At 42.3% G+C, this 27,034-nt stretch overlaps 2 protein-coding genes across 3 annotated transcripts in view; one reads left to right on the forward strand and one right to left on the reverse strand.

Moving 5' to 3' along the window:
* Casp6 (caspase 6) overlaps nucleotides 1-27,034 on the forward strand; it is a 169,043-nt gene that overhangs the window by 35,739 nt on the left and 106,270 nt on the right. The window lies entirely within an intron of this gene.
* Lrit3 (leucine rich repeat, Ig-like and transmembrane domains 3) lies at nucleotides 1,784-25,449 on the reverse strand. The gene is made up of 4 exons (XM_034501521.2): nucleotides 25,017-25,449; nucleotides 21,020-21,492; nucleotides 8,586-8,891; nucleotides 1,784-7,172 (listed from the first exon to the last, which is right to left on the reverse strand). The coding sequence occupies exons 1-4, from the start codon at nucleotides 25,217-25,219 to the stop codon at nucleotides 5,965-5,967; spliced, it is 2,190 nt and encodes a 729-aa protein (XP_034357412.2). The 5' UTR covers nucleotides 25,220-25,449; the 3' UTR covers nucleotides 1,784-5,964.

Below are 27,034 nucleotides of genomic sequence, written 5' to 3' on the forward strand. Positions count from 1 at the left end.
CCCTTAAGAAATTATTACCATTTTTATTTATTTAAATCTTAATTTTACAGTCTATTATGAATAAACACATGTGAGTGAAATTGATCAGCTTTCTTTCTTTAAATTTTTTTCTCTGCATTACCTACATCCTCTTTGTTTTCGTGGTGTGTTCGTGTATGTGTGTGTGTTCGTGTGTATGTGTGTCCATGCAGATGTGCATCTATACATGTGTGCAATGTGTGTGCATGCATGTGTGGTGCATGACCATGAGCATAACATGCACGTGATCATGTGAGGACACGCAGAGGTCAGATTTTGGCCTTACTCTCTTAAGACAGAGTTTCTCAGTGAAATGAAAGCTCATCATTTTGACTAGCCTGGCTGGCCAGCAAGCTTCGGGGATCTATCTGCCTCTGCTGGAGGTGTAGGCAAATTACAGGCATGTCCATAGACATGCCTAGCATTCTACAGGCTGGGGATCTAAGTGCAGGAACTTGTGCTTATACATCAAACACTCTTCCTACAGAAACATCTTCTTATCTTTCAATCTGTTTTTTGAGACCCAAGTCCAGGGGTCAAAAATTATTTTTTTTCTCTGAACTTTTGTAAATATTTTTTCAAATTCCAGGACACACTTGCTTGACACTATTCAGTGCTATCCTTTTGAATATCTTAAGAATCTACATATTTAAAGCTGTGGAGATGGCTTAGCTGTTGAGAGCCCTGACTGCTCTTCCAGAGAACCAGGGTTCCATTCCCAGCACCAACATGGTGGCTTACAACTGTTAACTTGTTCCAGGGATCTGATGCCCTCTTCTGGCCTCTAGGGGCACTGCACACACATTGAGCAGAGACACACATTCAGGCAATGGAGTCATACATATAAAATAAAAATAAATAAAATCTCAAAAAAAGGGAATCTAGATATTTCAGTGTTTCATGTTATAGCACATGATAACAAAATAAAATGGTTTTTTCCCTAAATGTAAAATATTATAACCATTGTGGGGAGAGGATGTAATTTTAGTGTGTGTGTGTGTACATGTGCCATGGCATGTCTCTGGTGGACACAGAGCAATTGGGTTGAGTCAGTTCCCTCTTTCTGTCTTTACAGGGTCCCAGGGATCAAATTCATGTCATCAGATTGTAATCCTCAGGCAGTAAGTACCATTACCTACAGAACCTGCCTCATAATTATTTTTAGTTGGCACACCCGTTAGCTATAGGTCATTTAGGCTTGCTCAGCACAGTGTCTCCATTAACACTATTAAGATATTAGTTGTATGGATTTCATGTTGCCCAATCTGACTTTAGTCTTTCTTTCCTCCCTGAGAAAGCATACTCAAAAGACAAGATAGCAGTGACATCACTGGGACACTTTACGCCTCCAGTGTGCATGCTTTTAGGGTATACAACTTACAGTGCTATGACTGAATTACTTACAACACACTTCATGTGCCAGTAGGAAGCTGAGGAATAACACAGGGCTTTCTCCCAGCCCCGTGACTCCAGATCCCCAGTAACCCTTTCTTTGAAGGTCAAAAATCAACTCCCAGCTGAACTTGATTTTGAAGGAAATCAGTAACTTATCACATCTGATGGTCCCATCCTTCTCTCTTGATGAATTTCTTTTATATAATTTGGGCACCTCTCTGTATCTACTGCTGGGCTCAGAAGTCTGTAACACTCTCCCACAGTCATAGAACTGTTGATATGTTGTGAACGATTTAACATTTGTCTGGACCATTTAAATACATGATGACAGCATTGAATGACAGAGTAGTAAATAAATAAAATAAGTAAATAAGTAAATAAATAAAAGTTTATTGACCTTTTAGTTTAAAATAAGTTAATCTAACATCAACTGAAGTTAGACGAAGTTATTTATAAAAAGTGTTTTGAAAATTGTTAACAATGAATAGTAAACTAAAAGCTTTAGATCATTAGACAATGCACTCAGTGGTGAGAGCACCAAGGATACCTGGAGAGGAGGGGATATGGGAGGGAAGGGGAGGGAAAGAGAAGGGAAGGAAGGGGAGGGGAGAGGATGGAAGAGGAGCAGAGAGAAGGAAAGGGGAGGGAGGAGGAGGAAGAGGAGGGAAGGAAAGAGGAAAGAAGAGGTGAGGGAAGGAAAGAGAGGGAAAAGGAAACAGAAAACGAAGTGGAAAGGCGAAGGGAAGAGAAAGACAAAGAGGAGGGAAAGAAAACCAGGAAGTTATGGGCGTAGGGAAGTTTTAGAATCTAAACAAGCTGTTCGTTCAGTCTGCACATCATGTCTAAACTAAAATTCTTTTTAATTTTTAACAAGGAGGTGTTTAGAATAACTCTGAATTCTCCAGCTACTTATAATTTCTATGATGTAGTACCCTAAAAGCCAACATGTATTTTACACAAAATAGACTTTGTCAGAACTCGCTTCTCAGAATATTTCAGAACTCCTGACACAACTTCAGAAATCCATCCTATGCCTCAAAATCTTCACAGAACAGGGAAAAGAGAGTCTAGTGAAATGGATTCTTCTATAATGGCCTCACTGCGCACCTGCGATTCAGAACATTGGCAAGATTTCCAGCCACACCAGGGACATTAGGGGAACCTAAAGGCTGGATGAGATTATAAGTGGGCAAGAGTAAAAGACAGTGACCAGGTCAGAGCAGCCATGCTTCTCCAGGAGCGGCCACATGAGAGATACCCAGCCAGCCGGGCCAGGTATCCTATAGGACAACGTGGCAGAGGTAGCTGCTTTTTTAGCTGTGGGCTAGACTGTGACAGGCAGTGACTGTGTCCTGTCTGTAGTGGCTGAGCAAACTTCAAAGTATTTGAAAGCCCTCAATCTATTTGACAGACTGACTTGATCATGTTGTTCATGGTCTGCTGCCATTGGGCCCCAGCACATGTCACAGGAGTTGATATACCCCTTGAGAAGCCATGCTGACTCACTGACATAGAATATGGATGGGCAGAGGACTGCAGTCACATTTTGGGGGGTGATACTGTGACTCTGATGGTGTATTGAATCAGGAGTCGGTGGAGAGTTCCCCAATTGATGGACAGCAGAAGAGAAGCTGCTCCTTGGCCGTCTGCAGCTGCCAGGCATCACGGTGCCAAGGAACTTGCAAGACACTCTCCCACACATCAGGAACTGGAGGCATGCCGTGTGACACTCACTGCTTCCAACCAGGATGTCTTCCTGATCTTTCTTCCTCATCAGAGCCTGTCTATCTTCCCAAGAGGCTGGCCCAACTCAGGAATAATTTTGGCAGGTTTATCCTGGCGGGAGCCTCCATAACAGACACACAAAAGCACATGCGGAAGGCAATAAGGACAGTGAGCAGAACGAAGCCCTCCAGGCCCACTGTGGAGCCATTCACGGAATAGCACTGAAGTTTGTCACCACATCCGGCCACCAGCCACACTCAGTCCTCTCTGTGAAATGCCCGTCATAACTCATTTAAGTGCCGAATCCCATCTTCTTGCCAGTTTCCAGGTTTAAGCACAGTCCTACCTGCTAAGAGCCAACTTCTCTCCTTCAGACCAATCGTCAAAGACCCATCTTGGTAGGCGGTTCATTCCGGAAGCGGTGTATAAGATGGATAGGGACCAATGCTGGCGCTGTGGCCATATTCCATCAGAGTCTGATGACATAGACAAGGACATCTCAGTCCAGAGACCATTTTCGGAGTTTGGTGGAAGCTTCTCTCCCTCAGGTCTATATTCAGCCCCACCATTCCCAGAATAGAACTGCTCGTAAAAGCTAGCTCTTTCCCACAATTCATGACCATGCCTGTGTTGGGTAGCCTTGTCTCCTGGCTAGCTCCAGACCAGGTTGCAGCACACTGCTAAGTAACAGTGTCAGTCTTCCAAAAAACTTGGCTGCATATTACACTATGCCTTTCATTAATCTTTGTAGCCTCCTCCAATCTCCCTGGTTTGTTTGTTTGTTTGTTTTTTTGTTTGTTTGTTTTGCCAAAAAATAAAATACCAAATGAATCCACCAACACTTCTCTTTCAAAATCTTAAAACATTGTTTTATGACATGGTCTTCCAGTTCACTTATGTGGTTCATTACTGTGCTGCTAGTTTTGTGTCAACTTGACACAAACAAGAGTCGTCAGAAAGGAAGAAGCCTCAATACAGAAACTGCCTCTATAAAATCAGGCTGTAGGCAAGCATGTAGAGCATTTTCTTAACTAGTGATTTTTGAGGGAGGGTCCATGTACCATCCCTTGGCTGGTGGTGCTATAAGAAAACAGGCTGAATGAGCCACTCGGAACAAGCCAGGAAGCAGCACCCTTCCATGGTCTCCGCATCAGTTCCTGCCTCCAGGTTCCTGATCGGTGTGAGTTCCTGTCTGGACTCTCTTTGGTAATTAACTGTGATGTGGCAGCTTACACCAAAGAAACCTTTTCCTCAGTGAGTTGGTTTGCTTTACAGGCTCCATCACAGGAATAAAACCCTGGCTAAGAAAATTGTTATTGCCGGGCAGTGGCGGCGCACGCCTTTAATCCCAGCACTTGGGAGGCAGAGGCAGGCGGATTTCTGAGTTCGAGGCCAGCCTGGTCTACAGAGTGAGTTCCAGGACAGCCAGGACTACATAGAGAAACCCTGTCTCGAAAAACCAAAATAATAATAATAATAATAATAATAATAATAATAATAATAATAATAATAATTGTTATCGATACTTATTGAGTTGCATGCGTTGAACTATACCCCTGCATGTCAAGGATATAGCCAACTCAACCATGGTGAGTGATCTTTTTGATGGATGTCTACACTTGGTTTGCAAGCATTTTACTGAGTAATTTTGAATCTATGTTCGCCAGGGCTATTGGCCTCTTTCTCCTGCTTGACCGCGTGCTAGCTCTCCTGCTTTACAACACCGTTCCTTTGACTGCTGTGTCTTTACCTGGTCTGGTATTAGCACAAAACTGGCTGATAGAGTGACTTGAAGAGTGCTCCTCCTGTTTGTGATTTTGTTTGTTTGTTTGTTTGTTTGTTTCTTTCTTTCTTTCTTTCTTTCTTTCTTTCTTGATTTCCTTTGACCCATTCATCATACAGTAATGAATGAGTTGTCTAATCTCCAGTCCCAGATGCCCACTTCTATCCTCTGAGGGCACTGGGCACACATGTGGTCCCCAAATGTATGGTGAGGCAAAACATCAATCCATATAAACATGAAAAAAAATAAAAGAGGAAACCACTACACCTCAACAACAACAGCAGTAAAGAAATCTCAAAGGCCTGTGCTCTACCAGAGAATAAATACACCGGGGCGGAGACAGCTGAGCTTAGAGTCCTTAGGCGCCTGTGCATCTTCTTACCCTTAAGGGGGAAGTTTTAAAGGAAGACAGTGAGATTAAGAGGAGGAAATGAAAGAAATTAAGGATGTTGTTCTTAAACTAACACATCATGAGACCCATTCAGACATCATGAGACCCATACAGTCTATCAACTGTGTTAAATACAACCACTAATTCTATAGAAATGTTGTGTTTGTTATGATCTTTTCACTATTTCTAGACCCAAGATTCATTAGAATCTCACAGTCATGCACCAGACCGTGGCGGCAAACGCCCACAGCAAACCTTCAAAAGCACTTTGAACATCCGGAGCCATCAGCCTTGGCTGGTTATGCTAATGTTCTTCCACTGTTCAAAATATTCTCTCTCCTTAAATGCAGAGTTTGCCTACCGTGAATATTGTCAATTAATTTTAGGAACTGGGTTTCCCTAAAATTATGACAAGCTTCTTAAATACCACTGGAAAATTATTTATACAGACGTCATCCATGGAATAAAATTCAAGATCATCTGTTGTTTTAGTTGAGATGTTTCTCAACTAAAAAAATTAAATACATCAAAAAACACCCCATTTGTGATTCTCACAGACCACATGGACGTCTGTCCAAAAGTCGCCCAACAGAGGACGTTGCAGCCTTAGTTCCCACGCTTCTTTGTTCACGTTCGCTTCACCTGCAAAACCTCAGCCATAATACTCCGCTCTACAGCCGTCGCTTATAAGATTCATCTGAGAGTCCACACTTGACCTGGGGCATAGCAGCAACTTTTCCCCATCGTCTTTGTGCCTCCGTGTCCAGAGCTCCCCTACACTCTGTGACCTGGGTGACAGGGTCTCAAATTGGATATACGTCTCTTTTGACAAATCATCTTCCCAGAAAGGGTCTGATGAACATTGCAGTCTGCAGACTTTGTATAATAAGAAACAGATTAGGGGTACCACAATAACACAGGCAGTACTGGTCACCACGATGAGCAATGACCACTGTGAGTCACGCCCCTCTACCCTGTTGGTAGAAAAGGTGATACACTGATCCTCCCGGGGACCCATTCCTTTCGGACAGACACATGCCACATACTGACTGCCGGGCTCCAGACCATTTATGGTTGCCTGGTTTTTGCCGTAGTCTGCACTCACTAGCAGCAGGTCCTTCTCGCCATATTTAGAATACAGCACAGTCACGGCGGACTCCTGTGTGCTGTTGCTGCTGCTGCTGCTGCTGCTGCTGCTGCTGCTGCTGCTGCTGCTGCTGCTGCTGCTGCTGCTGTTCCACGTCAGAGTCACACTGACGCCCGTTTTGCGGGCCACCCTGAGGTCTTTGATAGTGACGTTTGTTTCCATTGGCGCGGCCTGATCCAACAACGCCAACTCTTCTTTCTTACTTGCGCTGAGTGGAGGAAACTTCCTTCCGTTCTTCTCTATCTTCGCATTGCTTTTCCTACCGGCTTGGAGCAGGGGTGGCTGGTGACTAGTCCTGTTGGTGCTTCCTGAGATGCTGGTTTTTACACTGGTGGTTGCAGAAGCAGCTGAGAAGACGGGAGGCAAAGAGGAGGGAGGAGGAGGCAATGTAGACGCAGAGAGAGCTGCTGAGGGTGTGGGGTAGGAAGAAGCAGAAGAGAGTCCCGGTGATAACCAGGATTTAGATGGAGGTGTTGATCTTCCTAATCCAGGCTGGGAATACTGCTGTTCAGGGTGCTCTCCGGGGCTTCTTTCTGAAGTATCTGGTGATAGGGTGGTCGTAACAATACCCACAACTGTCACAGTAACCACAGCTTCCGACATCCCTGCCAGATTTTTGGCTTTACATCTGTAATCCCCAGCATCCTTATCGGAGATTCCTGTCAAGCTTATGATGGACCATCTGACTCCTTCTCCTGGAGACTCCTGAATTACTAGAAGAAAACAAATGTGTACACATGAAGCCTAGGACCTGCCAGCCAAGTGCTGTGGAGTCTGCCTGTTTGGAAAATAACCGTATAAACATGTGTGGGGGGTGGAAACCAGGAGATCCCGGTCACAGTAAACTTTTGTCTCCCAAGCAGTATGCAGTTATGTACAAGGTGACTGGTATGTACAGACTATGGCTCTGTGTCAAACAAGAGGATGAGGAAAACTAATCTTAAAAAGCTCCCTCTCAGTTTTGATTGTGAATCTATAAAACGTTTATTGTTAAGACTTTACTTAACAATAAATTTTTTTTCGCTGTAATTTAATGCATCTTTGCCCATACCTAGAAGGAACAAAATGTCATTTTCTGGCATAGAGGAGTTATGATTTTTATTCTAAATGATTCATCCCATATTAAGCTCAGATAAATTAGGAAATTATAAGCTTCCTTGTTTACAAAGTAATATATAAAAATATGTAGAAAATTGCAGTATTTCTTTGCTAAACATTAAATTTTTTTTTTTTATCTGAAATCAAGATAGAAGGTTCCTAAAGAACAGTATTACAAAAAGCAGGGTGCCAACAGCCCACATGTCAACTTAAACTTCGGGAGCTTAAACTGTGGCTTGCCTGCCAGCAATCTATACGAACATTAGACATTAACTTCTTTATTCCATCAAGTTTGATTTTTAAAACTCAATTTTAGTTTTATTTTGAAGAGTCCCAAAACTACATCCTTCTAATTATCAGAACATCTTTGCTTAAGTGGGCCAAAGCCTGACCTTGCTCTTCACAGGCTTTAAAAAAAATTTAAATAATTAATATTTCTAAAAGTAGTTTTGCCCTATTGTAAGTTCTCTGTGCAATTTAGTAATTAAATAGTTGTTTAAAAATTATATGAAAGACTTTGAACATGTTTCTAAGGTTTTACAGTTTAAAATGAGTGTATCCAAGATAATTGAAGAAGACAAAAGTCTCGGTGGCAATCATGTGTTTACTTCACATGAAACTTCTACTAAGGAAAGAAAATGACTTGACTGTCTAATTATTTTCTAGATATTTATATAGAGTGAGAAAATTTTAATCAGTAATGCAGTGTTGAAATCCCTTGCGTTCATAGAACTAGAAATATAGTACAGAAAGTCCTTGGTTTTATTCCAAGTGTTGAAACAAAAGTTTATTTGAATTTGTAGTTGAAAGTATCATCTTGGTGGTAGAGCAAGCACTTGCCTAGCATGCATAACTAAGGCCCTGGGCTCCATTACCACTGCTGAAAACAAAGACCTACTGCAACCCATGCCCCTGCATCCAATGATCTTGGTGTCATACAAATTAACTAGCCATTTAAATTTGCACGAAAACATGAGATGCAGCCCAGATTTTTGTAAACCTGTTTCATGTCTGAATACTAACTATACCTGTATGGTTAACTGGCGAGCTGTCAGATCTGGTCCACAACAGCTGTGGGGTGGGGTAGCCCTTGGCATCACACCTCAGCAGAACATTACTGCCCAGAGCAGATGTGATTTTGGTAGCCGACATCATCACCGATGGCTTCAGACACTTTTCCAACTCCACCCTCTGAAACAAGATTCCTTGGAGGTGCTCGGGTTCGCTGCAGACCATCAGAGGATCAAGAAGTGCAATAACAGAGTCGGCGACTTTTGACAGCTCAATCACTTTGGAAATGTGACAGTCACAGAACCAAGGGTTGTCCTGTAAACCTATAGGACAGAAAGAAAAGGGACAGTAAGGCTCACCCTGAGAAGCTTGTCTTGTGACAGAAGGTTGTCACATTATCTCTCTCATAAATGAAGGTCTGGGAGGGACAAATATAGTCACCAACATGTCAAAAGCCAGCGATCTCAATTCGTATATCCCCTCCTAGTTGTCAGAACTCACACCCAGCACTCCCTCCACTCTAAATACTTGCTCTGGATTTGGCTTATTGCTTATCCCATGTTAATTGGATTCCCAAGTTACATGGGAATTCATGAGTCTGTGTGTGAGATACTGATCGTCCCTGACCCCAGCTGGTTCTAATTGGTAAATAAAGTTGCCAGTGGCTAGTGGTTGGGAGACAGGCAGCACTTTAGATTTCCTGGGCAAGGGAACCACAGGAAGAAGAGGATTTAGAATCGTCATGCCAGGAAATAATAGGATGAAGGCTTGAGACCTTCGGAAGACCGAGAGTCAGCCATGTAAGAGCCAGGGAAGAGCAGCCCCAGGGGCCTCTCCTTAGCTTGGGTCTGGGTAGCAAAGATGGAATATAGGTTTTAGTAAGTAATGATTCAGGAGTATCGGAGGGGAGGTGTTAGCTAGTGGAAGTTTGAGAGTGGCCCAGCCATTGCTTTCTTTAAGGCATATTAAAATGAAAGGCTGCGTGCGCTTGTGTGTGTGTGTCTTTCATTCGAGCAAAAATCCAGAGCATTTTGGTGGGTGGCGAGGAAGGCACGTTGCTGAAGGCGGGGCAATTTGAGTAGAGCTAATTAATTAATGCTTCATATACTAACCTTTATTCTCATTTAATCCCAACAATCCTGTGAGAAAGGCAGTATTGTTATTATTATTTCCATTTTAGAGTTGAAGCTGAAGCACAGAGGGGCTAAAACCTTGACCAACATCACATAGCTAGTCAGTATTGGAATATATACATATACATATGCATATATCATATATATCATATACATCATATACATATATACACATACATATAATATACATACACACACACACACACACACACACACATTTTCTTATTCCACTCACTGCCCCCTTCTTAGTCATTGAACCCAGGTACCACAGACTGCCCTAAGTATGGGATAGAGACACACAGTCCTAGAATACTCAGAGAGTGCCAACCTATCACAGGGTGCTAACAGCTGCCTAGCACAGCCTGGAACATGTCATGGGTTTGTGTAACTGCAAGACAAATTGAGATAAAATGAGGCTAGTGAAAGCAGAACCAGCATAAGGAGGAGATAAGACTTTATATGGATGCCATATGTGGTGGCCACCAAGGTGATGTGCTGAATCTCAAAAGGGACATACAGGCTGCAGGTTTCTGACTGTGAGTACCTTTGGTATCTACCCCAGCTTCGGGGACTGTGAGCTGACATCATTTGACCCTCAAGGAGCCTGTCATTAAGAGTTTAAAGGAAAGTGATTTACAGTTTCTAGAAAGGAAAAGAAAGATCCTTGTGGAATGTCAGAAAGGCTAGTGGCGTTGTCGTCTGGGGTAAGTGTGAAGAGTAGAATGCATGCTTATGTAGCAGAATATTCTCTGCTTAAGGGAATACTCATGTAGAACACCAAAGCTGTTGCTGGGGACAGAGCTTCTTGCAACAAATGGAGGCTGCAGCTGAGAAACCATTCAATTCGAAATAACCAAAGATGTTGGGCTCATTCCCAGCCTCTCCAAAATTACCAGACTAAGAAAGGCATTTAGAGCAAAACAACTCATGGTTTTGAAAGTCTTAGAGGGACCCAAGGTAGTTCTTTAGAACATGCACTAGGGTAAAATGTCCCTCTAGAGATGCTGTCCTCTAACCAACAGCTTCCCCATAAGCTTGAGACAAGGGCTGGCCTTGGAGACTTGTAGTTATAGCTTTTACTGATGCCCTGGGATCTGAGCTGAGAAGAAAATGGAGAACTGTGATTTAAGGAATTCTAACAGTGCTGGACACAAAACTGCCCGTTTGTAGGGCATATATTTTCTCTTCTGCCTGTTGGTGCTGTAACAGCGGGTCACGGGGGCTCATTTTCCTGCCAGGACTGGTTACTTTTTAATCTCCTATTTGAGAGGTTTGTTTTTCTCCTATGGGTGAGTAACCTTGAATCCTTTCCTCTTACATTAAATCCTGTGAATCTATGACTAGTTCTCTAATTAATGCTTATTTGTAGTCTTTTCTTTTGAATATTGGTTCCTCCCCCTGGTCGATTGCCATAAACAGGCTTCTTAGTTTATTGTTTTTGTTTTTCTTTCTTTCTTATATTGAATGACTAAGTTTGGATATGAAACCTAATATCTAGGCTGAAATTCCAGTTCTAGAAATCTTCAGAACATTAGACAGATGCAGCAACCTCTCCCAGAGTGTATATAAGGGCAGCTACTCTGCCACAGATTTACATAAATGTTAATTTACTAATTAACATAAACTACCTGATGAAGGATGACTTGTGATAAAATTATCTGTAAACTTTAACCACCCTTCCTAAACATACATTAAACCTATTGTTGATAATGTCAATGCTTCAAATTATGAATAAGCAATAAGTAACACAGAAATGTTGTTGGTATATACAGATTCTCTCTTCTCTAATCCACACTTTCTTGCTATTGACAGAGATTAACTTGTAAGACCAGCACGTCTCTAACAGCAAATGACTGCAATCGAGTTTCAACCTCACTTCATTCCTAGGCTGCTAGATATTCATTCACTGTTGAAAACGCCAGCCGATTTGACATACTAAGGACAGGTTTAAATGCAGTGTGGGAGAGGAGTGGGGATGGGGAGGAAATGGTAGGAGGAAACATCAACTTCACTAACCCTACCATGCGTGGGTTCTAAACAGGGCTGGAAAGCCTGATAGAGCAGCCTTCTGAGCCCCTACTTCTTCATCTATAAGAGGAGAAAACTGAGAAGTCTCCAGAGCACCCTCTCTCCAGAAACAATGTTTTGTCAGTCTACAAAATAAAAATAATAATCATGGATTGAAAGAAATTTAACGTTGGTCACAAAACTAACACCACAAGATTACCACCAGTCTGAAGCAGAACAATATGGTACACTGCCTGATCGGTAACATTTTTAATCTCTCAGTTGAGGTATGAAAGGTGCCTCTTCATAAAAACACCTTGGGCCAGGTGTAGTGGTATGCACTTTTAGTCCCGGTACTCAGGAGGTAAAGGAAGACTGACCTCACTATGAGTTCAATACTAGCCTGGTCTATATAGTAAGTTCTAGTCCAGCCATGGCAAAATAGTGAGACCCTACCTCTAATTACTACTTAGTTTTAATAAATATTGGTTAAGGAATTCACTAGATTTAAAGTAAAAACAAGTTGTCCTGGTTTCATTCTTGTTGAAGTAATAAAACATCCTGACCAAAAACAACCAAAGGGAAAGAAGATATTTGGCTTAAGAGTCACAGAGAAGGCAAGGTAGATTCTTAAAACATCACATCCACAGTCATAAGCAGAGAGAAAACATGCATGGACCATTGCTTGCTTATTCTCTTACTACACAACTGGCTTCCTCCATGCAGTGTGTTGAGAAACACAACAATCTGGGAAGGATCTCCCTCGGTGGGGTCTTCAGCAAAGGAGAGAAGGGAAAAAGCCCCAAAGCTTCCTGACAGGGCAGAGATGGCTCCAGGACTATCTAACCAAGTGGATACAAAATCACACAAGCTGTTCTAGTAGAGATGTTGCTCTCATTTTTTTCACCCTGAGGTACTTAAAAACATCATTTGTTTGGGGGAACTGCATGAGAATGGGAACAGTTTGATGGGAACTGAATGAGAATGACCACTGTAGGCTCATGTTGGTCCCTTGCTGGTGGAACTGTCTGGGAAGGATTAGGAGGTGTGGTCTTGTTGGACCAGGTGTGTCACTGGGGTTGAACATTGAGCCAGATCCAGTCTCTTGTTCTCTGCTCCAGGCATATAGGTCAGATGTAAGCACTCAGCTTCTGTTCCAGTGCCATGCATGGCTGCCTGTCACCATACTTCCCATCATGATAACCACGGGCAATCTGAACCTGTAAGGAACACCCTCCCCCCATTAAATGTTTTATTTGTAAGTTTTATACATTTTCTTTATAAGTTTCCTTGCTGTTCAGAGGTCTCTATAAATTGGCTAAGTTTTAGAAGCTATGCTTTGTGCTTCCCACAATTATAGTTAACTCAGTCATTCTGGATTTCTGACGGGTTTAAAACTTATAGCTATTTACCGTAAGAGAAAAGATTTGAGTGGATGTTCATCATCTGACATTCATCCTAAAGCCAGGTTCAGAACTAAATGTTTTAGTTAGGATAGATGACAGAGGTGCTGGTTAGTCAACAAAAGGATGGACTGGGTATTAGGACTATCTTGTACCTCACTGGTACAAATTGGCATAATTATGCTCTAATTGTATTTTGAGAGAAAAGTTTCATTTTAACAAGAAGGGTGATGTGTAGGAGGAGCTAAGGTAGGAGGAGTACTGAGAGGGAGAAAAGGAGTAAGAAGAGGAGAAGACGAAGGAGAGGAGAAGCTAGGTGATGAAAGAGAGAAAGAGGGGGGAGACAGGGAGGCAAATATTCATGTATCTCCACCAGTCAAAGATAGTTGTTATATCTAGGTTGGTCAGTGGGTTACACCTCTGATTGAACAATTCCAAACTTATAACGCTTATGATTAACATTATTTTAAAAAAATGTATAAATGCAAAAAGGAAAAGGGGGCATGGGATAGGGGTTTCCTAAGGGGGGGGGATGGGGAAAGGGGATGGCATCTGAAGTGTAAATAAAATATCTAATAAAAAAATAAATAAAAATAAATAAAAAATTAAAAAAATAAAAAAGAGAATATATACAGAAAAAAAAAAATAAGTTTCCTTGCATAGAAAAGTAACCAAGACATCTGCTTTCTCCCCTGAGTGTAAATGGGGACTTGAAACCTCAAGGGATGGTTTTTCCCTAAAGACCCTATATCAGCCCTTAGACCTTGCTAGCAAGAATATAAACTGGAGCAGCCACTATGGAAGTTACCGTGGAGGCTCCTGAAAACAAACAAACAATTAGACTATCAAATCACTCAGGCATACCACTATAGGGGACACACCTAAAGGACTCTCAGGACACACACATAGTCATATCTACTGTCATTCGATCACAATAGCCAAGACATGGAACCAGCATGGATGTCCACCAGCAGACAAGAGGATAAACAAAATATGGTGCATACATACACCAAAGGCCTTTCCAGCTGTAAAGAAAAAAACAAAATCATGGCATTTTTTTTCCAGGTAATTGGATGAAGCTGGAAATCATTATGTTAATGAAATAAGCCAGGCTCAGAAAACCAAGGCTTAAATTATATCTCTGCGTAGATACATATGTTGCATGTATAGGTTATGAAAATAAAAGAGGGACGAGAGGGAAGGGAGATACTGTGAATAGTGGGAGGAAAGACAAGGTAATGAAACACAGCATGGAGGCTGCGGGAGGACCATTTGGGAGGCAGGGAGAGGACCAATTGGGAGGCAGTGGGAGGATCATTTGGGAGGCTGTGGGAGGACCATTTGGGAGGCTGTGGGAGGACCATTTGGGAGGCAGCGGGAGGATCATTTGGGAGGCTGTGGGAGGACCAATTGGGAGGCTGCGGGAGGACCATTTGGGAGGCTGTGGGAGGACCATTTGGGAGGCTGCGGGAGGATCATTTGGGAGGCAGCGGGAGGATCACTTGGCAGGCAGTGGGAGGATCATTTGGAAAGAATGGGGACAAGCAAGAGAGGAGCAAGAGGTGTGGGAGCGAGGCCAGTGTGTGTGTGTGTGTGTGTGTGTGTGTGTGTGTGTGTGTGGTGAATATGAGCAAAGCATGCATGTGAAATGTACACATGTGAAATGTGTACATGTAAAAACCCTACATGATAACTTTAAGAAACTAGTTAACAAGTATAAAAAAAAAAAAGAAAGACTCTTCACTTACAGCTAGAAAATACAGCCGACGCAGTAGGACACACATCACTGCGTCCAGGAAACACAAGAAATGTGCAAAAGGCCAAGCAATATGACCCCACAGATCAACAATATCAAAATGGCAGAACCGCCAAACTACTCAAAAGTCCAAGTGTAAAAATAACAACCTCCTTGAAAATACAAATAAGCATGATGAATGAAGAATTCAATCCAAGTCTTACACGAGAAATGTACCAAGGAGGTGAAGACTCTGAAAAGGGACCAAACAGACATCTTGACAGTTCAAATACAAGACAAAATTAAAAGTCAGCAGCAGAAAGTGTCACCAAAAGAATAAATCAGGCAAAAGAAAGAATATCAGGCACTGAAGGCAAGATTGATGAAATAGTACATTTGGATAACAACACAAGAAAGATACAGAGAAATAAGATACAGCTTTAAAGTGATGTAATTTAGCCAAAAACTTCCCAACTGTGGGGAGAAATCTGTTCATCCGAGTACAAGAGGCATTTAGAACCTCAACTAGATGTGACCAGAAAAGAACCTCTCTGTGTCATATGATAGTTAAAATTTCAAGGATATAGAACAAGAAAAGACCATTGAAAGCCACAAAACAGAAGCACCAGCTGTCTATCAAGCACGAAGTCACTCATGAGGACACATATCAGAATAATAGCAGGCCTCTCAGGACAGAGCTTGGCAATCATGGAGTAATATATTGCAAATTCTAAGAGCAGATATCTGACAACCTCGTCATGATACCCAGCAAAGCTGTCTCTTAAAACTGTTGGATGAATAGACCTTCCAAGTTAAACACAAACAATTTACAGCCACTGAGCAATACAACAGAAGGCATCTGAAGGAATTCTACCCGTATAATCGAGAAAAGAAATCCACACACACATGAGAGATAGGAAAGAAAACACTTAACTAGAAGAAAGGAGATTTAGAAAAAATTAAATAACATGATTTGGTAAACCAGAAAAACCTCTAGAACAGTGGTTCTCGACAGATGGACCATGACCCCTTTGACAAACTCTGTCTCCAAACACATTTACAGTTACGAATTAGAACCGAAAATAATTGTATTGCTGGGGGACACCACGACATAAAAGAACTGCATTAAAGGGTCACAGCATTAGGAAGGTTGAGAACCACAGTTCTAAAGTGATCCTTCTGCATCTGCCTGTACAAATACCATTCCAAAACAGATCTAACGCTTTTAATATAAGACCTGAAACTATGAAGCTACCAGAGGAAACATGTCAAGATACAGGCATAAACAGTGAATTTCTGAATAAAATTCCAAAACCTCAAAACGCAATAGCAAGAATTGGCAAGTGGATAGCATCAAACTAAAAAGCTCTGTACAGCACATGAAGCAATTAGCAACAAAAAGACAACCAGTTGATGGAAAGAAAGAAAATCCTACCCAGCCACTTATCCAACATGAGATTAAAAACCAGAATTCATGAAAAACTCAAAGAATTAAACAGCACAAGCACAGATAATCTGATAAATGAACCGGCAAAAGAACTGAACAGACATTTTTCTAAGAAGTATAAATGGTCAACAAACATACAAAAAATATGTAATAGCCTCAGTCATCACAGAAACACAGACTAAAATCGATATTCCATCTCACTGCGGTCAGAATGACTAACATTAAGAAACCAAAGAACTTAAGATGTAGCTAGCCCTGGTGATGGAACCCTTGCTTGCCAACCCGACCATGCTTGCCACCCCTAAGTTCAATTCCCAGTATGAGGAATGGCAGAAGGGAAGACATGAGGGAGAGACAAAGGGAGGGGAGGTGTGGTGGTTCACATAGGAACAGCCCTCACAGACTCATGTGTTTGAATGCCTGACCTATAGGAAGTGGCACAATTAGGAGGTGTGGCCTTATTGGAGTGGGTGTGGCCATGTTGGAGGAACTGTGTCATTGTGGAGATGGGCTTTGAAGTGTCCTATGTTGAAGCCATGCGTTGAAGCCATGCCCAACAGATCAAAGTCAGCATTTTCTATAACAGTTAATGTGTGCAGAATACTTTCCTTTGAAGATTCCTTGATTGACCAGTGCTGGATGTTTTTCTTCAGGAACACTTTCCCATGTGACAAATACTGCATTTGTCAAGTACTACAAAAGCACCAACATTTTACCCCAATTCAAGATGAGTTTGCCCAGGATTTTACTGATTTTCACACCGAGAACCAAGTTTGAGAAACCTCTCAGTCCTGGACAAGCCAGCCTGCCACGAATGGTTGTATGGATCTTTGACGAGAGTAGCACTGAAAATCACAGCTGTGGAGGAAATAATTTTCTTAGTTATACTGGCAGTGAACGCTCCTGACTTTTGCTGGGGGGAGGGGGGGAAGGGGGAGTCTTATCTCTAACATCCAAAGATTTTTCTTTACCAAAAATCTTCACCGACATAGTGCAGAATAAACGGGAGCCCCGCTCCTCACCGGTGCTCACAGACATTCGGAAAGTGGAGTCCAGGAAACTGATGGATAAGAACACTAAACAGCCCCCGGCTTCTCACAGCAGTGGGAAGTGAGTAACAGCAGAGAGAGGCTTCTAATGAAAGGAAAGCCAGAGCTCAAGAAGGAGGGAAACTTGTCTAAGGTCACACAAGTGGGCAGGCAGGATTTGAGCTCAAGTGTTCAGATCTTGAAGCATTCAACAGGCTACCTTGTGCTCACACCACACTCAGCTCTTGGCCACCTTGGGAAAATAATGATTTTTTTTTTTTTTTTCTGATTCCATACCAGAGGAGGCTAAGGAACAGAGAGATTACCACTTTGGTTTCTTAAGTCTCTTAGAGTCCTGACTAACCCCACACTTCTTTAGCCTCCTTATCTTGTAAGCCTTCTAGCAGACTTCATCTCTGTCACCAAAGAGCACGCACACCATTGGGCGGTGGCTTGAAGGTTATTATCCGCAAGGAAAACTGCAAATGCAGCAATAGGTGTCTGGAGTCTAACTGTCTACAGAGGAAATATTCAAGAATTGGAACATTAACCGATCCACTCATACTTTAAAACAATTATTAAAATGTGTCAACTATGAAAAAATTAAAAATCAATCCTACCAGTTACATATATAAAAGTTATATGAACCAAGAGGCAAGATGTTTTGATTCCTCAAAAACACGAAGCCTATTTGTTCCAATCTTGAAATGTCTTAAGGTCAAAGGTGCAGATTTTAAGATGTAAATTAAAGATGGTTATACGAGAACTGATGGAGTTCATTCGTCCACCTGGTGTTTTTCCTCGTTGGGGACAAAGGTACAAAAAGTTGCTAAGGTTAAACTATTACTCAAATTCTTTGAAGGAAATACACAAGTCGCAGTCAGAGTGATTTGCATTAATTTCTTCATGACTATTCTTGGATGAGGCCAGTGGGTGCTGCTTCATCCCTTCTCAGAGAAAAATTCAGTGTTGTTCACGCATCAGAACAGTTGGATTAAATTGGTTATTTCTGTGTGTGTTTGGAAAGTTAGAAACAGATCCTTGCACAAAGCTTATTATGTGAACTGTAACCCTCAAAGCAAGGAGAGACCCCACTTAGCTTTGTAGAGGCTGCAGTGTGCAGCCAGGCGGTGGGAAATGATGTCCTTTGACAAATGATGTCCTGTTTTGCACTTATGCAGAGACTCTTTTGGGGGAGTCATAACCATAAGCATGGAAGATGAGGACATGATGCTAAAAACTGGGTTTAAAGACTCAGTCTATACAGAAAGCAGAGTCTCTCTGTAATCTTGTGCTGCAGAGCTATTTCTTAAATGGTTCTCGGGCAGTTCTAAGAGTAAAATAATAAGTCACATGCCATCAAATTTTAAATATCTCACCAAATACACTACTACTAGAAATGAATGGGTCAGCCAGAATTAAAGTATTTATAATTCACATAATTGATTAAAGAGATATATCCAGTAGTAAAGATCAATGGAAAATGACTCTTAAAAACAGGTGGAAGACCTGGGCAGATGGTTTGTGAAGGATTATGTACAAATGACTGGGGAGAAAAATGGCAACCTAGCTGGCATCGCTAGTCACTAAGGCAAAGCAAAATGATTCAGCTACTTGGTTGGTCTGCTGACTCCCCAGAAGAGCTGAAACAAATGCTTGACATCATGAAGTATTCAAGAGGACACAGAACAACCAGGCTGTCACACAGGGCCAGGGCAAGGTGTGGTGCTATACCTGCTTTGGAAAATGAGCAGTTTCTTTAACACTTACACACTCAGCCATTCTTTACACACTCAGCCATTCTTTACACACTCAGCCATTCTTTACACACTCAGCCATTCTTTACACACTCAGCCATTCCTTAACACAGCAATGTTGACCTTAGGAACTTGTGCAAGAGAAATAAAAATACACGCCACATAAAACCGTTTTGTGGGCGTATTTAAATTTGTATGAGAGTATTTAAATTCATAAAAGCTCCAACCTTGAAAGAGTGAAAGTGACCAATCAGAGAAAGGCTGAAGAACTGAACATCTGGTTCATACAGTGAAGTTCTGCAGTAAGGCACGGCAGGCAGGTGACATGAATGGGTAGCCTCAGATACATGCTGCTGAGTGACAGAAGCCAGGCACCAGCCTGTGTGTCGCAGGACACACCATTCCTGTAGCATGCTAGAGCAGGTGATGAAAATCAACATAACGGCTCCAAAATATGATACACAATCTTGTGTCACTGGCACAGGAGATCAAAAGCATGGCCACTTTAAGTGATGAACTATTCTCCATCTTGATGAAGGTATCATTTTTAAGGGCATGCTTTTGTAAGAATCCACTGAAGTGCTCACTTCTGATCTTGCATTTCACAATGTACAAAGTATGTGTCGGTTACTCAAAAAAAAAAAAAAAAAAAAAACTTATAAAAGACAAATGATGTCTTTGGAGATGAATGACAAATTTGGGACTTGATTCTGCCTCCTTCCCAGCTATAAAAGAGGGGTGGTAATTATAGACCCACACCCCCAGGCTGTAGTGACCTGGCAAGAAATCAGGATATATCCATAGATACTGAGAAATAGTTGTTGAACTAAATTAACACTTTGGGGAATTCTGTGAAAACACTCGGGCTGCTGCTGCCCTTTGGGCAAATTCCACTATGTTTACAAGTGACCAAATATGGGTGTCAATAAAAAAAAACAACTCCTCTGAATGAACATTTGGTACTCTCTCCAACTATTTTCCCTCTAAGGTTACTTACTACTGTTCTCCCTCTAAGGTTAAACAGTAGATGTCCTTTCACGTGTGCCTATGTAAAGATCTGGAAATCTGCCAGTATTATAATTTTAAACTTGAATTCCGCGACTCTAGTTTGGGGTTTTATCCATACACTGAAATGTTCTAAGTTGCTGTTTTTAACTTATCTAGATCAGAGAGAAAAACTCAAAGTTTGTCCCTATTTCTTCTCTTTTAATTAAAGACACAATCTGAAAAGGTCGTCCTAGAGAGCAAACATTCCACACCGCACCACAGAGAAATGGGATCTGGCATGGATCTCAGGCCCACAAGACCTAGACTCCTACCCCAGCTTCCTCACGGTGTGGTAAGCAAATCAGAGCAAGTGGTTTGATTGCACCTTCTGTCTTTATCTGTAATGTATTATAAAATGGTCCTTACCACAACTATAACCCAAGATCGGAAGAATGGGCATATGTACAATCTCCAACTTTTTTTTCTTTTCAAGACAAGGTTTTTCTGTATAGCTCTGACTATCCTGGAACTCTCTCTGTAAAGAGATTTAATAAAATCTGTGGTACCCTGCCCACTACTGAAGGACTGAGTAAGAGGTTGAAAATGGAACAGAGTGGCAGAGAGTAGCCGTGTATACATTGGTGTGATCATATGAGTGCAGCAGGCTGGTAAAGTCTCTCAGATTGAGAGCAGCTTTCTCCCCGTACTTTCTACATGCTCACGTGCACATACATGTTCTCACATGCACATACGTGGGCTCACATGCACAGCCATTACATAGTACAGGAAACACAGCTAAGCAGGTGTAAATTAATTGAATTCAGGGGATGGGTTGTATCTCAGTGATATATGCTTATATACTTAGCAGGTGTAAGACCCCAGGTTAGATCCTTGTAGATCCTTGGTCACACACACACACACTTAAAACTATGCATAACCAGCTTTCAAACTTACCAAGAATAATTCTTCTCGGTGGAAGGTCTGGGCTTCTAGAAGGTGTCATTGCTAAATGAGACCAGCTGTCCAGGAAATCTGGTGGCAGTGTAGTCAGTCTGTTGCTTGACAAATCTAGGCAGGTAAGGTTCCTCAGATATCTGACCGCCTCCTTTGGCACACTGGCTATTCTGTTATTGTGTAAGTCCAGCGTCCTCAGGCGGGGCATATCCAGCAGAGACACCCAAGGGAAAGCAGTCAGAGAATTCCCACCCAAACGCAACTCGTGCAGCTGCTTTAGGTTATAAAAGCTACTGGTTTCTATGCTGGCCACTGAGTTGTAAGTCAGCCAGAGGTACTGCAGCTCCACCAGGTAGTAGAAGGCCTCGGCGGGGATCCTGCGGACCACGGTTTTCTCTATGCGAAGCTTCGAGGTGTCCACAGGGAAGTTTGTTGGGACTTCATTCATATCCAGGTCGTTACACAGCACTGACCTGTCATCACAAAAGCAATGCAATCTACTCTCTGTGACTCACTTTAAAATGAAGCCTTATATGAAACATGCATGTCTTTCATTCCCTACTGGTTTTTACATATTCGATTAGTCTGGAAAACCTGTTTATCAATAGAGTCAATATCACATCATCATCATCATCACCACCACCACCACCATCATCATCTTCATCTTCTTCCTCACCATTAACACAATATGGTGACCATTTGATCGAACCACACAAAATGGCCATTCTCATAGTTAAAATTGATTAAATATGAGCAATGTCGTGGTGTCAATGGATATTTATAGAGGCTTTTCATGCTAGGCCTTAGAAACACTGGTCACATCCATTTCTTCATTAGTCATCACAGCATTCCAAAGAGTCAGATAATGGGTAACAGACTAAAGAAATCGAGCTCTTTTCTGCCTTCTCTGTGGCCAGGGACTGCTACTTCACCCGACTCATGGCCCCGATGTCACGTTGTCATCTTATGATTGATTTAAATGGAAGTAAAATCCTATGTCTTACTGGCACGTACATCCTCAGTCAGCATTTGTTGCTGTTACCAACAACTGATTAAACATCTAAAATAATCTGTGCCCTGTAGGGGGTAATAATTAGAAAATGGCACCCGATCTGGCTTGTTCCTGGGAAGCAGCCATTTTCCCGAGGATCCAGCTCTGGACCATGGCTCTGGCTATCTAAAAACACAGGCCCTGGCACCCAGGAGACACCAGCGTGGTGGCTGGCTCTGCCAATCCACCATGATGTCTACAATGCTCAGCTGAGCCCAGACCATTCCCTCTATGCCTGAGGTACCAGGTAGAATGAAGACTCTTAGTGCTTAAAGATTATTCAGTGGATTTATGTATTTGGAAATACTCAATTAACAAGATGCCCACATAATTAGAATTGTTACCTAAAATCTAACCTTTTGATAAGTTGCTACCCAGGACTGCTCTCGAACCATCCACAGTTCTCCATGGCGGCTAGCCTTCTTCCTCCCACTTGCTAGTCTCCTCCCCTTTTTCTCCTTCTCTCCTCCCGACTCCTCACTCCGCCTACCTTTCATACAGCCCAGTCACCGAGTCTTATTGCAAATGTAGTGGGAAAATATCCTGCTACAGTGCCCACCAATGGTAGATGATGTCTCCCTGCCGGCCAGCCTGTGGGATACTCCGGAACCACCTTTCCAACCCACTTCTCTCCAACGCCAAAGTGAATCTCTTTAAAAACTGGCTGATATCAAAAGAATCTGCTCAAAAACATAAATTGGGGCTTGGGATGTACCTTCGTTATAAAGTGTTTGCCTACTGAGCTCCAATCCTTGGCACAGCATAAACCAGCATAAACCAGCATAAACCAGCATAAACCAGCATAAACCAGCATAAACCAGCATAAACCAGCATAAACCAGCATAAACCAGCATAAACCAGCATAAACCAGCATAAACCAGCATAAACCAGCATAAACCAGGCATGACACCCACCTGTAGTCACGTCAGTCAGGAGACAGGGGCAGGAGGATCAGCCAGTCAAAGTATCCTGGGGCATAGAGAATTCCAAGCTAGTCCAGACTACAAGAGAGCCTATCATTAAAATAAAATAAAATAAAATAAAATAAAATAAAATAAAATAAAATAAAATAAACTGATCCTTTTATGAGAGAACCACTTATGGGGGCAAGGGCAGATGTCAATGCATTTCTTTCTGCCTAAGGAATAGACCAGAAACCAAACAGATTCCTTTTGGCAGTCCTTGAACCAGTCATTCTCTGAACTTGTTTGTTAGCATGAATGAAATAGGGTAGAAAAAGAACCTGTCCGGCGGGTGTGTTTAAATATGATGATTCTCAAATCTTAGATTCGTTCCAGTCTCAAAACTATCTATTTATCTCCCACACCCATCTTAATTGCTCAATGCGAATAAGCAGTTTTGAAAAGAAAACAATGTTCAAATCATGATTCGTAACCATAAAATGATAGTTGGGTAAACACTTCCCAGCAAGCCCATGAATTTAACACAACCAGCCCATAATGCCCACAGGGACAAGCAGAGTGGAGTCACAAGGTTCTGCTGGTGGCTCATAAGGATGTGTTTTTGTTACTTCTGATATTTTAGAAGACCACGGGGAACCTCAAATGGTCTCTGGGGCACTTCTGTCACAAACCTCGGGATCACTTCACACCAGAATGATGGCAGTGTCCACTCCTTGGGTAAGCATTTCAATGTGCTACCACAGGAAGAAGCTAGAGCTGCACGTTGATTGGCCCAGTGATTGCATCAGGGGTGCTGAGATCCAGGGCGACTCAGTCACTTGTCCCTGTGTAGTTTGTTCCCTCACTTACACACGGCAGGTATTAACTAGAGTCCTTTGAGAGGGCTAATCAGACATAATGTTCTGTGGCTTTTGTAGAACCCACCATAATGGGGCCATCATGGAGAAGACGCCATTCTGGCAATGTTTTTAGAGATTCCTTGGGATAACAGGTGCTAACCTGTGTTGTTTTCATTGCATCTTACTTCTCAGGGATCGTCTCAAAACGGGTACCAGAGTTGGCTAAATAAAAACATTCACAAATAAACTTTAACTGTATCATTATCACCATCACCATCGGTATCAGCATCATCACCCCCACCATGATCATCATCTTCATCATCATTGCTGTGCTGGATATCCGATGAGTGTCCTTAGACCTGCCAGGTGTGTGCTGTACCACTGAGCTATACCTCAACTCTAATTATTATTTGACAAAAGTTGTTTTATTCTTATATTAAGCTTTGTTTCAGAGACTCACTGTTTATTTCAACTAGCAAAGTCACAAGAATGCATTTACTATTTTTACTAAATACTTTCAAAAAATCCTCTCACAAAACCTAGAGTCTACCGTATTTAGCTAATAAGAGTTCTGTATTGTATTTGCCTACATGTAAAAGGTTTTATGCACATCATAAACAAATTATAATTTTTACTATGTTAAAGCTACAGAGACACTTAACAACTTCTATGAGGGCCTACAATGTCTGCAACAGGTGGTATTTTCCAAACATCTTCACTTTCATAAATTGACCTCACGAACTTCCCTCTTGCTGTTCTCCTACCAAGTTGTTAGTAATCCTCGGGCACAGAGGGAGACCCTGTTAGTGGACGCTATCAACAAGCCTCCTACCCAGCCTCACGCTCTCTGCTTTCTGTAACAAGCCTGCCCTCCCGCCCCACGCCCACACGGTACGTGGTCTTCTCTCCAGAGAAGGTTATTGTGTGTACATAGGTGTAACAAACATCTCTGTAAGACAGAAAGTGCCTTTGGAATTCCAGAGACCAGTGTATGGCTTCTTAGAGGTAAGCGTTGTCCACGATAGATAGACAATCAGCTAATAAACACTGAATCAAGTCTCATGAGGTTAAACCATTTCTCATTTTTAACAAATAATTTGCCATCATAAAATGAGGCTGATCAGTCTGGGTCCTTTTTCTTACTAGGGCAATCAGAATACTTCGTAGCAAGGAGAGAGGCATACCTTGATCCTGAGCCGTCATGTCTGCTGTGATGCTCACAGGAGCACTGAGAGGGGCAGGTACAGTTCACTCCCCCCAGGAAACAAAGCACAAGGCACAGGCGGGCCAAGAGCCACATAGCTCCAAAGCGGCTCTCTGGACAAAAGGGAAGGGTCAAAACGAGAGCATGAGGACGCTGTGGCACCCGGAATGCCCGCCCCGGCATTTAGCAGCAGCAGCTTAGCGGGATTAGCCGGAGATCTGAAGTTACTTAACCTTCAAGAGTCTTGCAGGGGATCAATCCACCCAGCCTTTGAATATGGCCTCAGCTGAGTAGCACTTGCTAAGGGAAGTGAAAAATCAAACAATTTCAATAGGCACCTATGTCGAGATTTGCAAGGAAACCCATATCAGGTACCTTTCCTATAGATGGACTTAAAAACTTTCCTGTAGCTTAAAGCCATAACCAGTGTTACGAAGAGCCCAGTATCTCGGCCTATGCTAAGATTTTCAGTAGTTCATTTATACAGACATCGTTCCCTTTACTTTTTGCAACTTCACCAGCAAATGGGACTTTAACTCAGATTTACTTCAAATAAAGTTACCAGTGTTGCTCTGGACTGCTCATCTCCACAAAACCAAGTAAACAAGACTTATTTGGTTGCCGTAAGACTCCTCGGCCTACTCCTGGTGTGTCAGAGCTTCAGCTCCAGTGACAACACGTCCTAAGTCCCTCCCAGATCACCTCGTATGTGTAAGATGTGCCCAAGAGTATTCTTTTCTAATGAAGATAATTGTCTCTGTTCAAAGCTATATTTAATTCTGATTTTAGGGCACCAAAACCCTATTTAATGATGAACTGAGGGCTGGGGTTGCAGTCCAGTTGGAAGAGTGCCTGCCTGATATAGACAAAGCCTGGGTCCTATCTGGATTTCGGGGCGTGTGCCTGTAAGCTCAGCATTTGAGATGTGAAGGCAGGAGGATCAGATGGTTGAAGTCATCCTCGGTCCATAACAAGTTGGATGCTAGTCTGATACATGGACACCATTTACAAGAGAATCACAGAGGGCCAACTGCCATGTCTTTTAGTAACATTTAGCAAAAATAATTTTTGAAGCATTGTTTCACTATGTAGACCAGGCTGGCTTTGAACTTATAGAGATCTGCCTGTCCTTGCTAGGACTAAAAGCATGCACCACTACACCCAACTGCAGAGAATACAATTTTAATTCTACTTAAGAAACTACCTACACACACACACACACACACACACACACACACACACACACACACACTGAATAATCTGTGAGGATGACAGAAAGGCTTTAATCTTCATAGAATGTGATTCTGCCGATCATATTTAACCACGAAACCTTGAGAAAGGAGAACCAGTTCTGTAAAAATAAGAGTATTACATGATAAGCTTTTAAACTCTAATAGAATTTCTATGTAAGCAAGGAGGTCTAAAAACCATTGCTGAATTTAAAACCATCATATTGCAGCTGTTCAGAGACTACACAATTCACTCGCTCACCAAATATTTACTGAGAACTTGCCAGCCTCCGAACCAAGGACTGGAAGTACAAAGATAAGCAACACACGGTTGCAGTACATAAAGAACTCAGATGACAGAGGGAGACACAGGCCAGTGAGGAAGCACAAGAGAACATCATGTTCAGCCTGTGTAACCAGGCAAAGCTGTCTTGTTGGGTGGCACCGGAGCTCCCTCCCAAGCAAGCAGAGAGAAACAGGAAAGAATGCACTCTGTGTGTGTGTGTGTGTGTGTGTGTGTGTGTGTATAAAGCTTCAAGAGAGCTTCAGAGAAACAGGAGCACTTTCTGTTGCTCAGGACCAAGTGGTTGAGGCTGAGGTTGCAGAGGCAGGGCCTCGGATGCCCTGCTAAAGAGCCACACTCAGCCTCCAGGCAGCAGTAACAGAAAGGTTAAGCTGTGAGTGGCTCATCAGATGAACAGATTAGTGGGATTTCCTGGTAGCTGTGTGGACAAAGGGTTAGAGCCAGGAGGAGGGGAGCTGGAGGCCC

This window comes from Arvicanthis niloticus, chromosome 4 (genome assembly GCF_011762505.2).
Source record: "Arvicanthis niloticus isolate mArvNil1 chromosome 4, mArvNil1.pat.X, whole genome shotgun sequence".
NCBI lineage: Eukaryota > Metazoa > Chordata > Mammalia > Rodentia > Muridae > Arvicanthis > Arvicanthis niloticus.

Coding starts and splice junctions, on each gene's coding strand:
- Lrit3 (XM_034501521.2), bottom strand. CDS start 25,219: ATGCCGGGGCGGGCATTCCGGGTGCCACAGCGTCCTCATGCTCTCGTT. Junction 8,892..21,019: donor ACCGAGAAGAATTATTCTTG/GTAAGTTTGAAA, acceptor TCTGTCCTATAG/GTTTACAGGACAACCCTTGG. Junction 7,173..8,585: donor CTCGCCAGTTAACCATACAG/GTATAGTTAGTA, acceptor GTTTTCTTCTAG/TAATTCAGGAGTCTCCAGGA.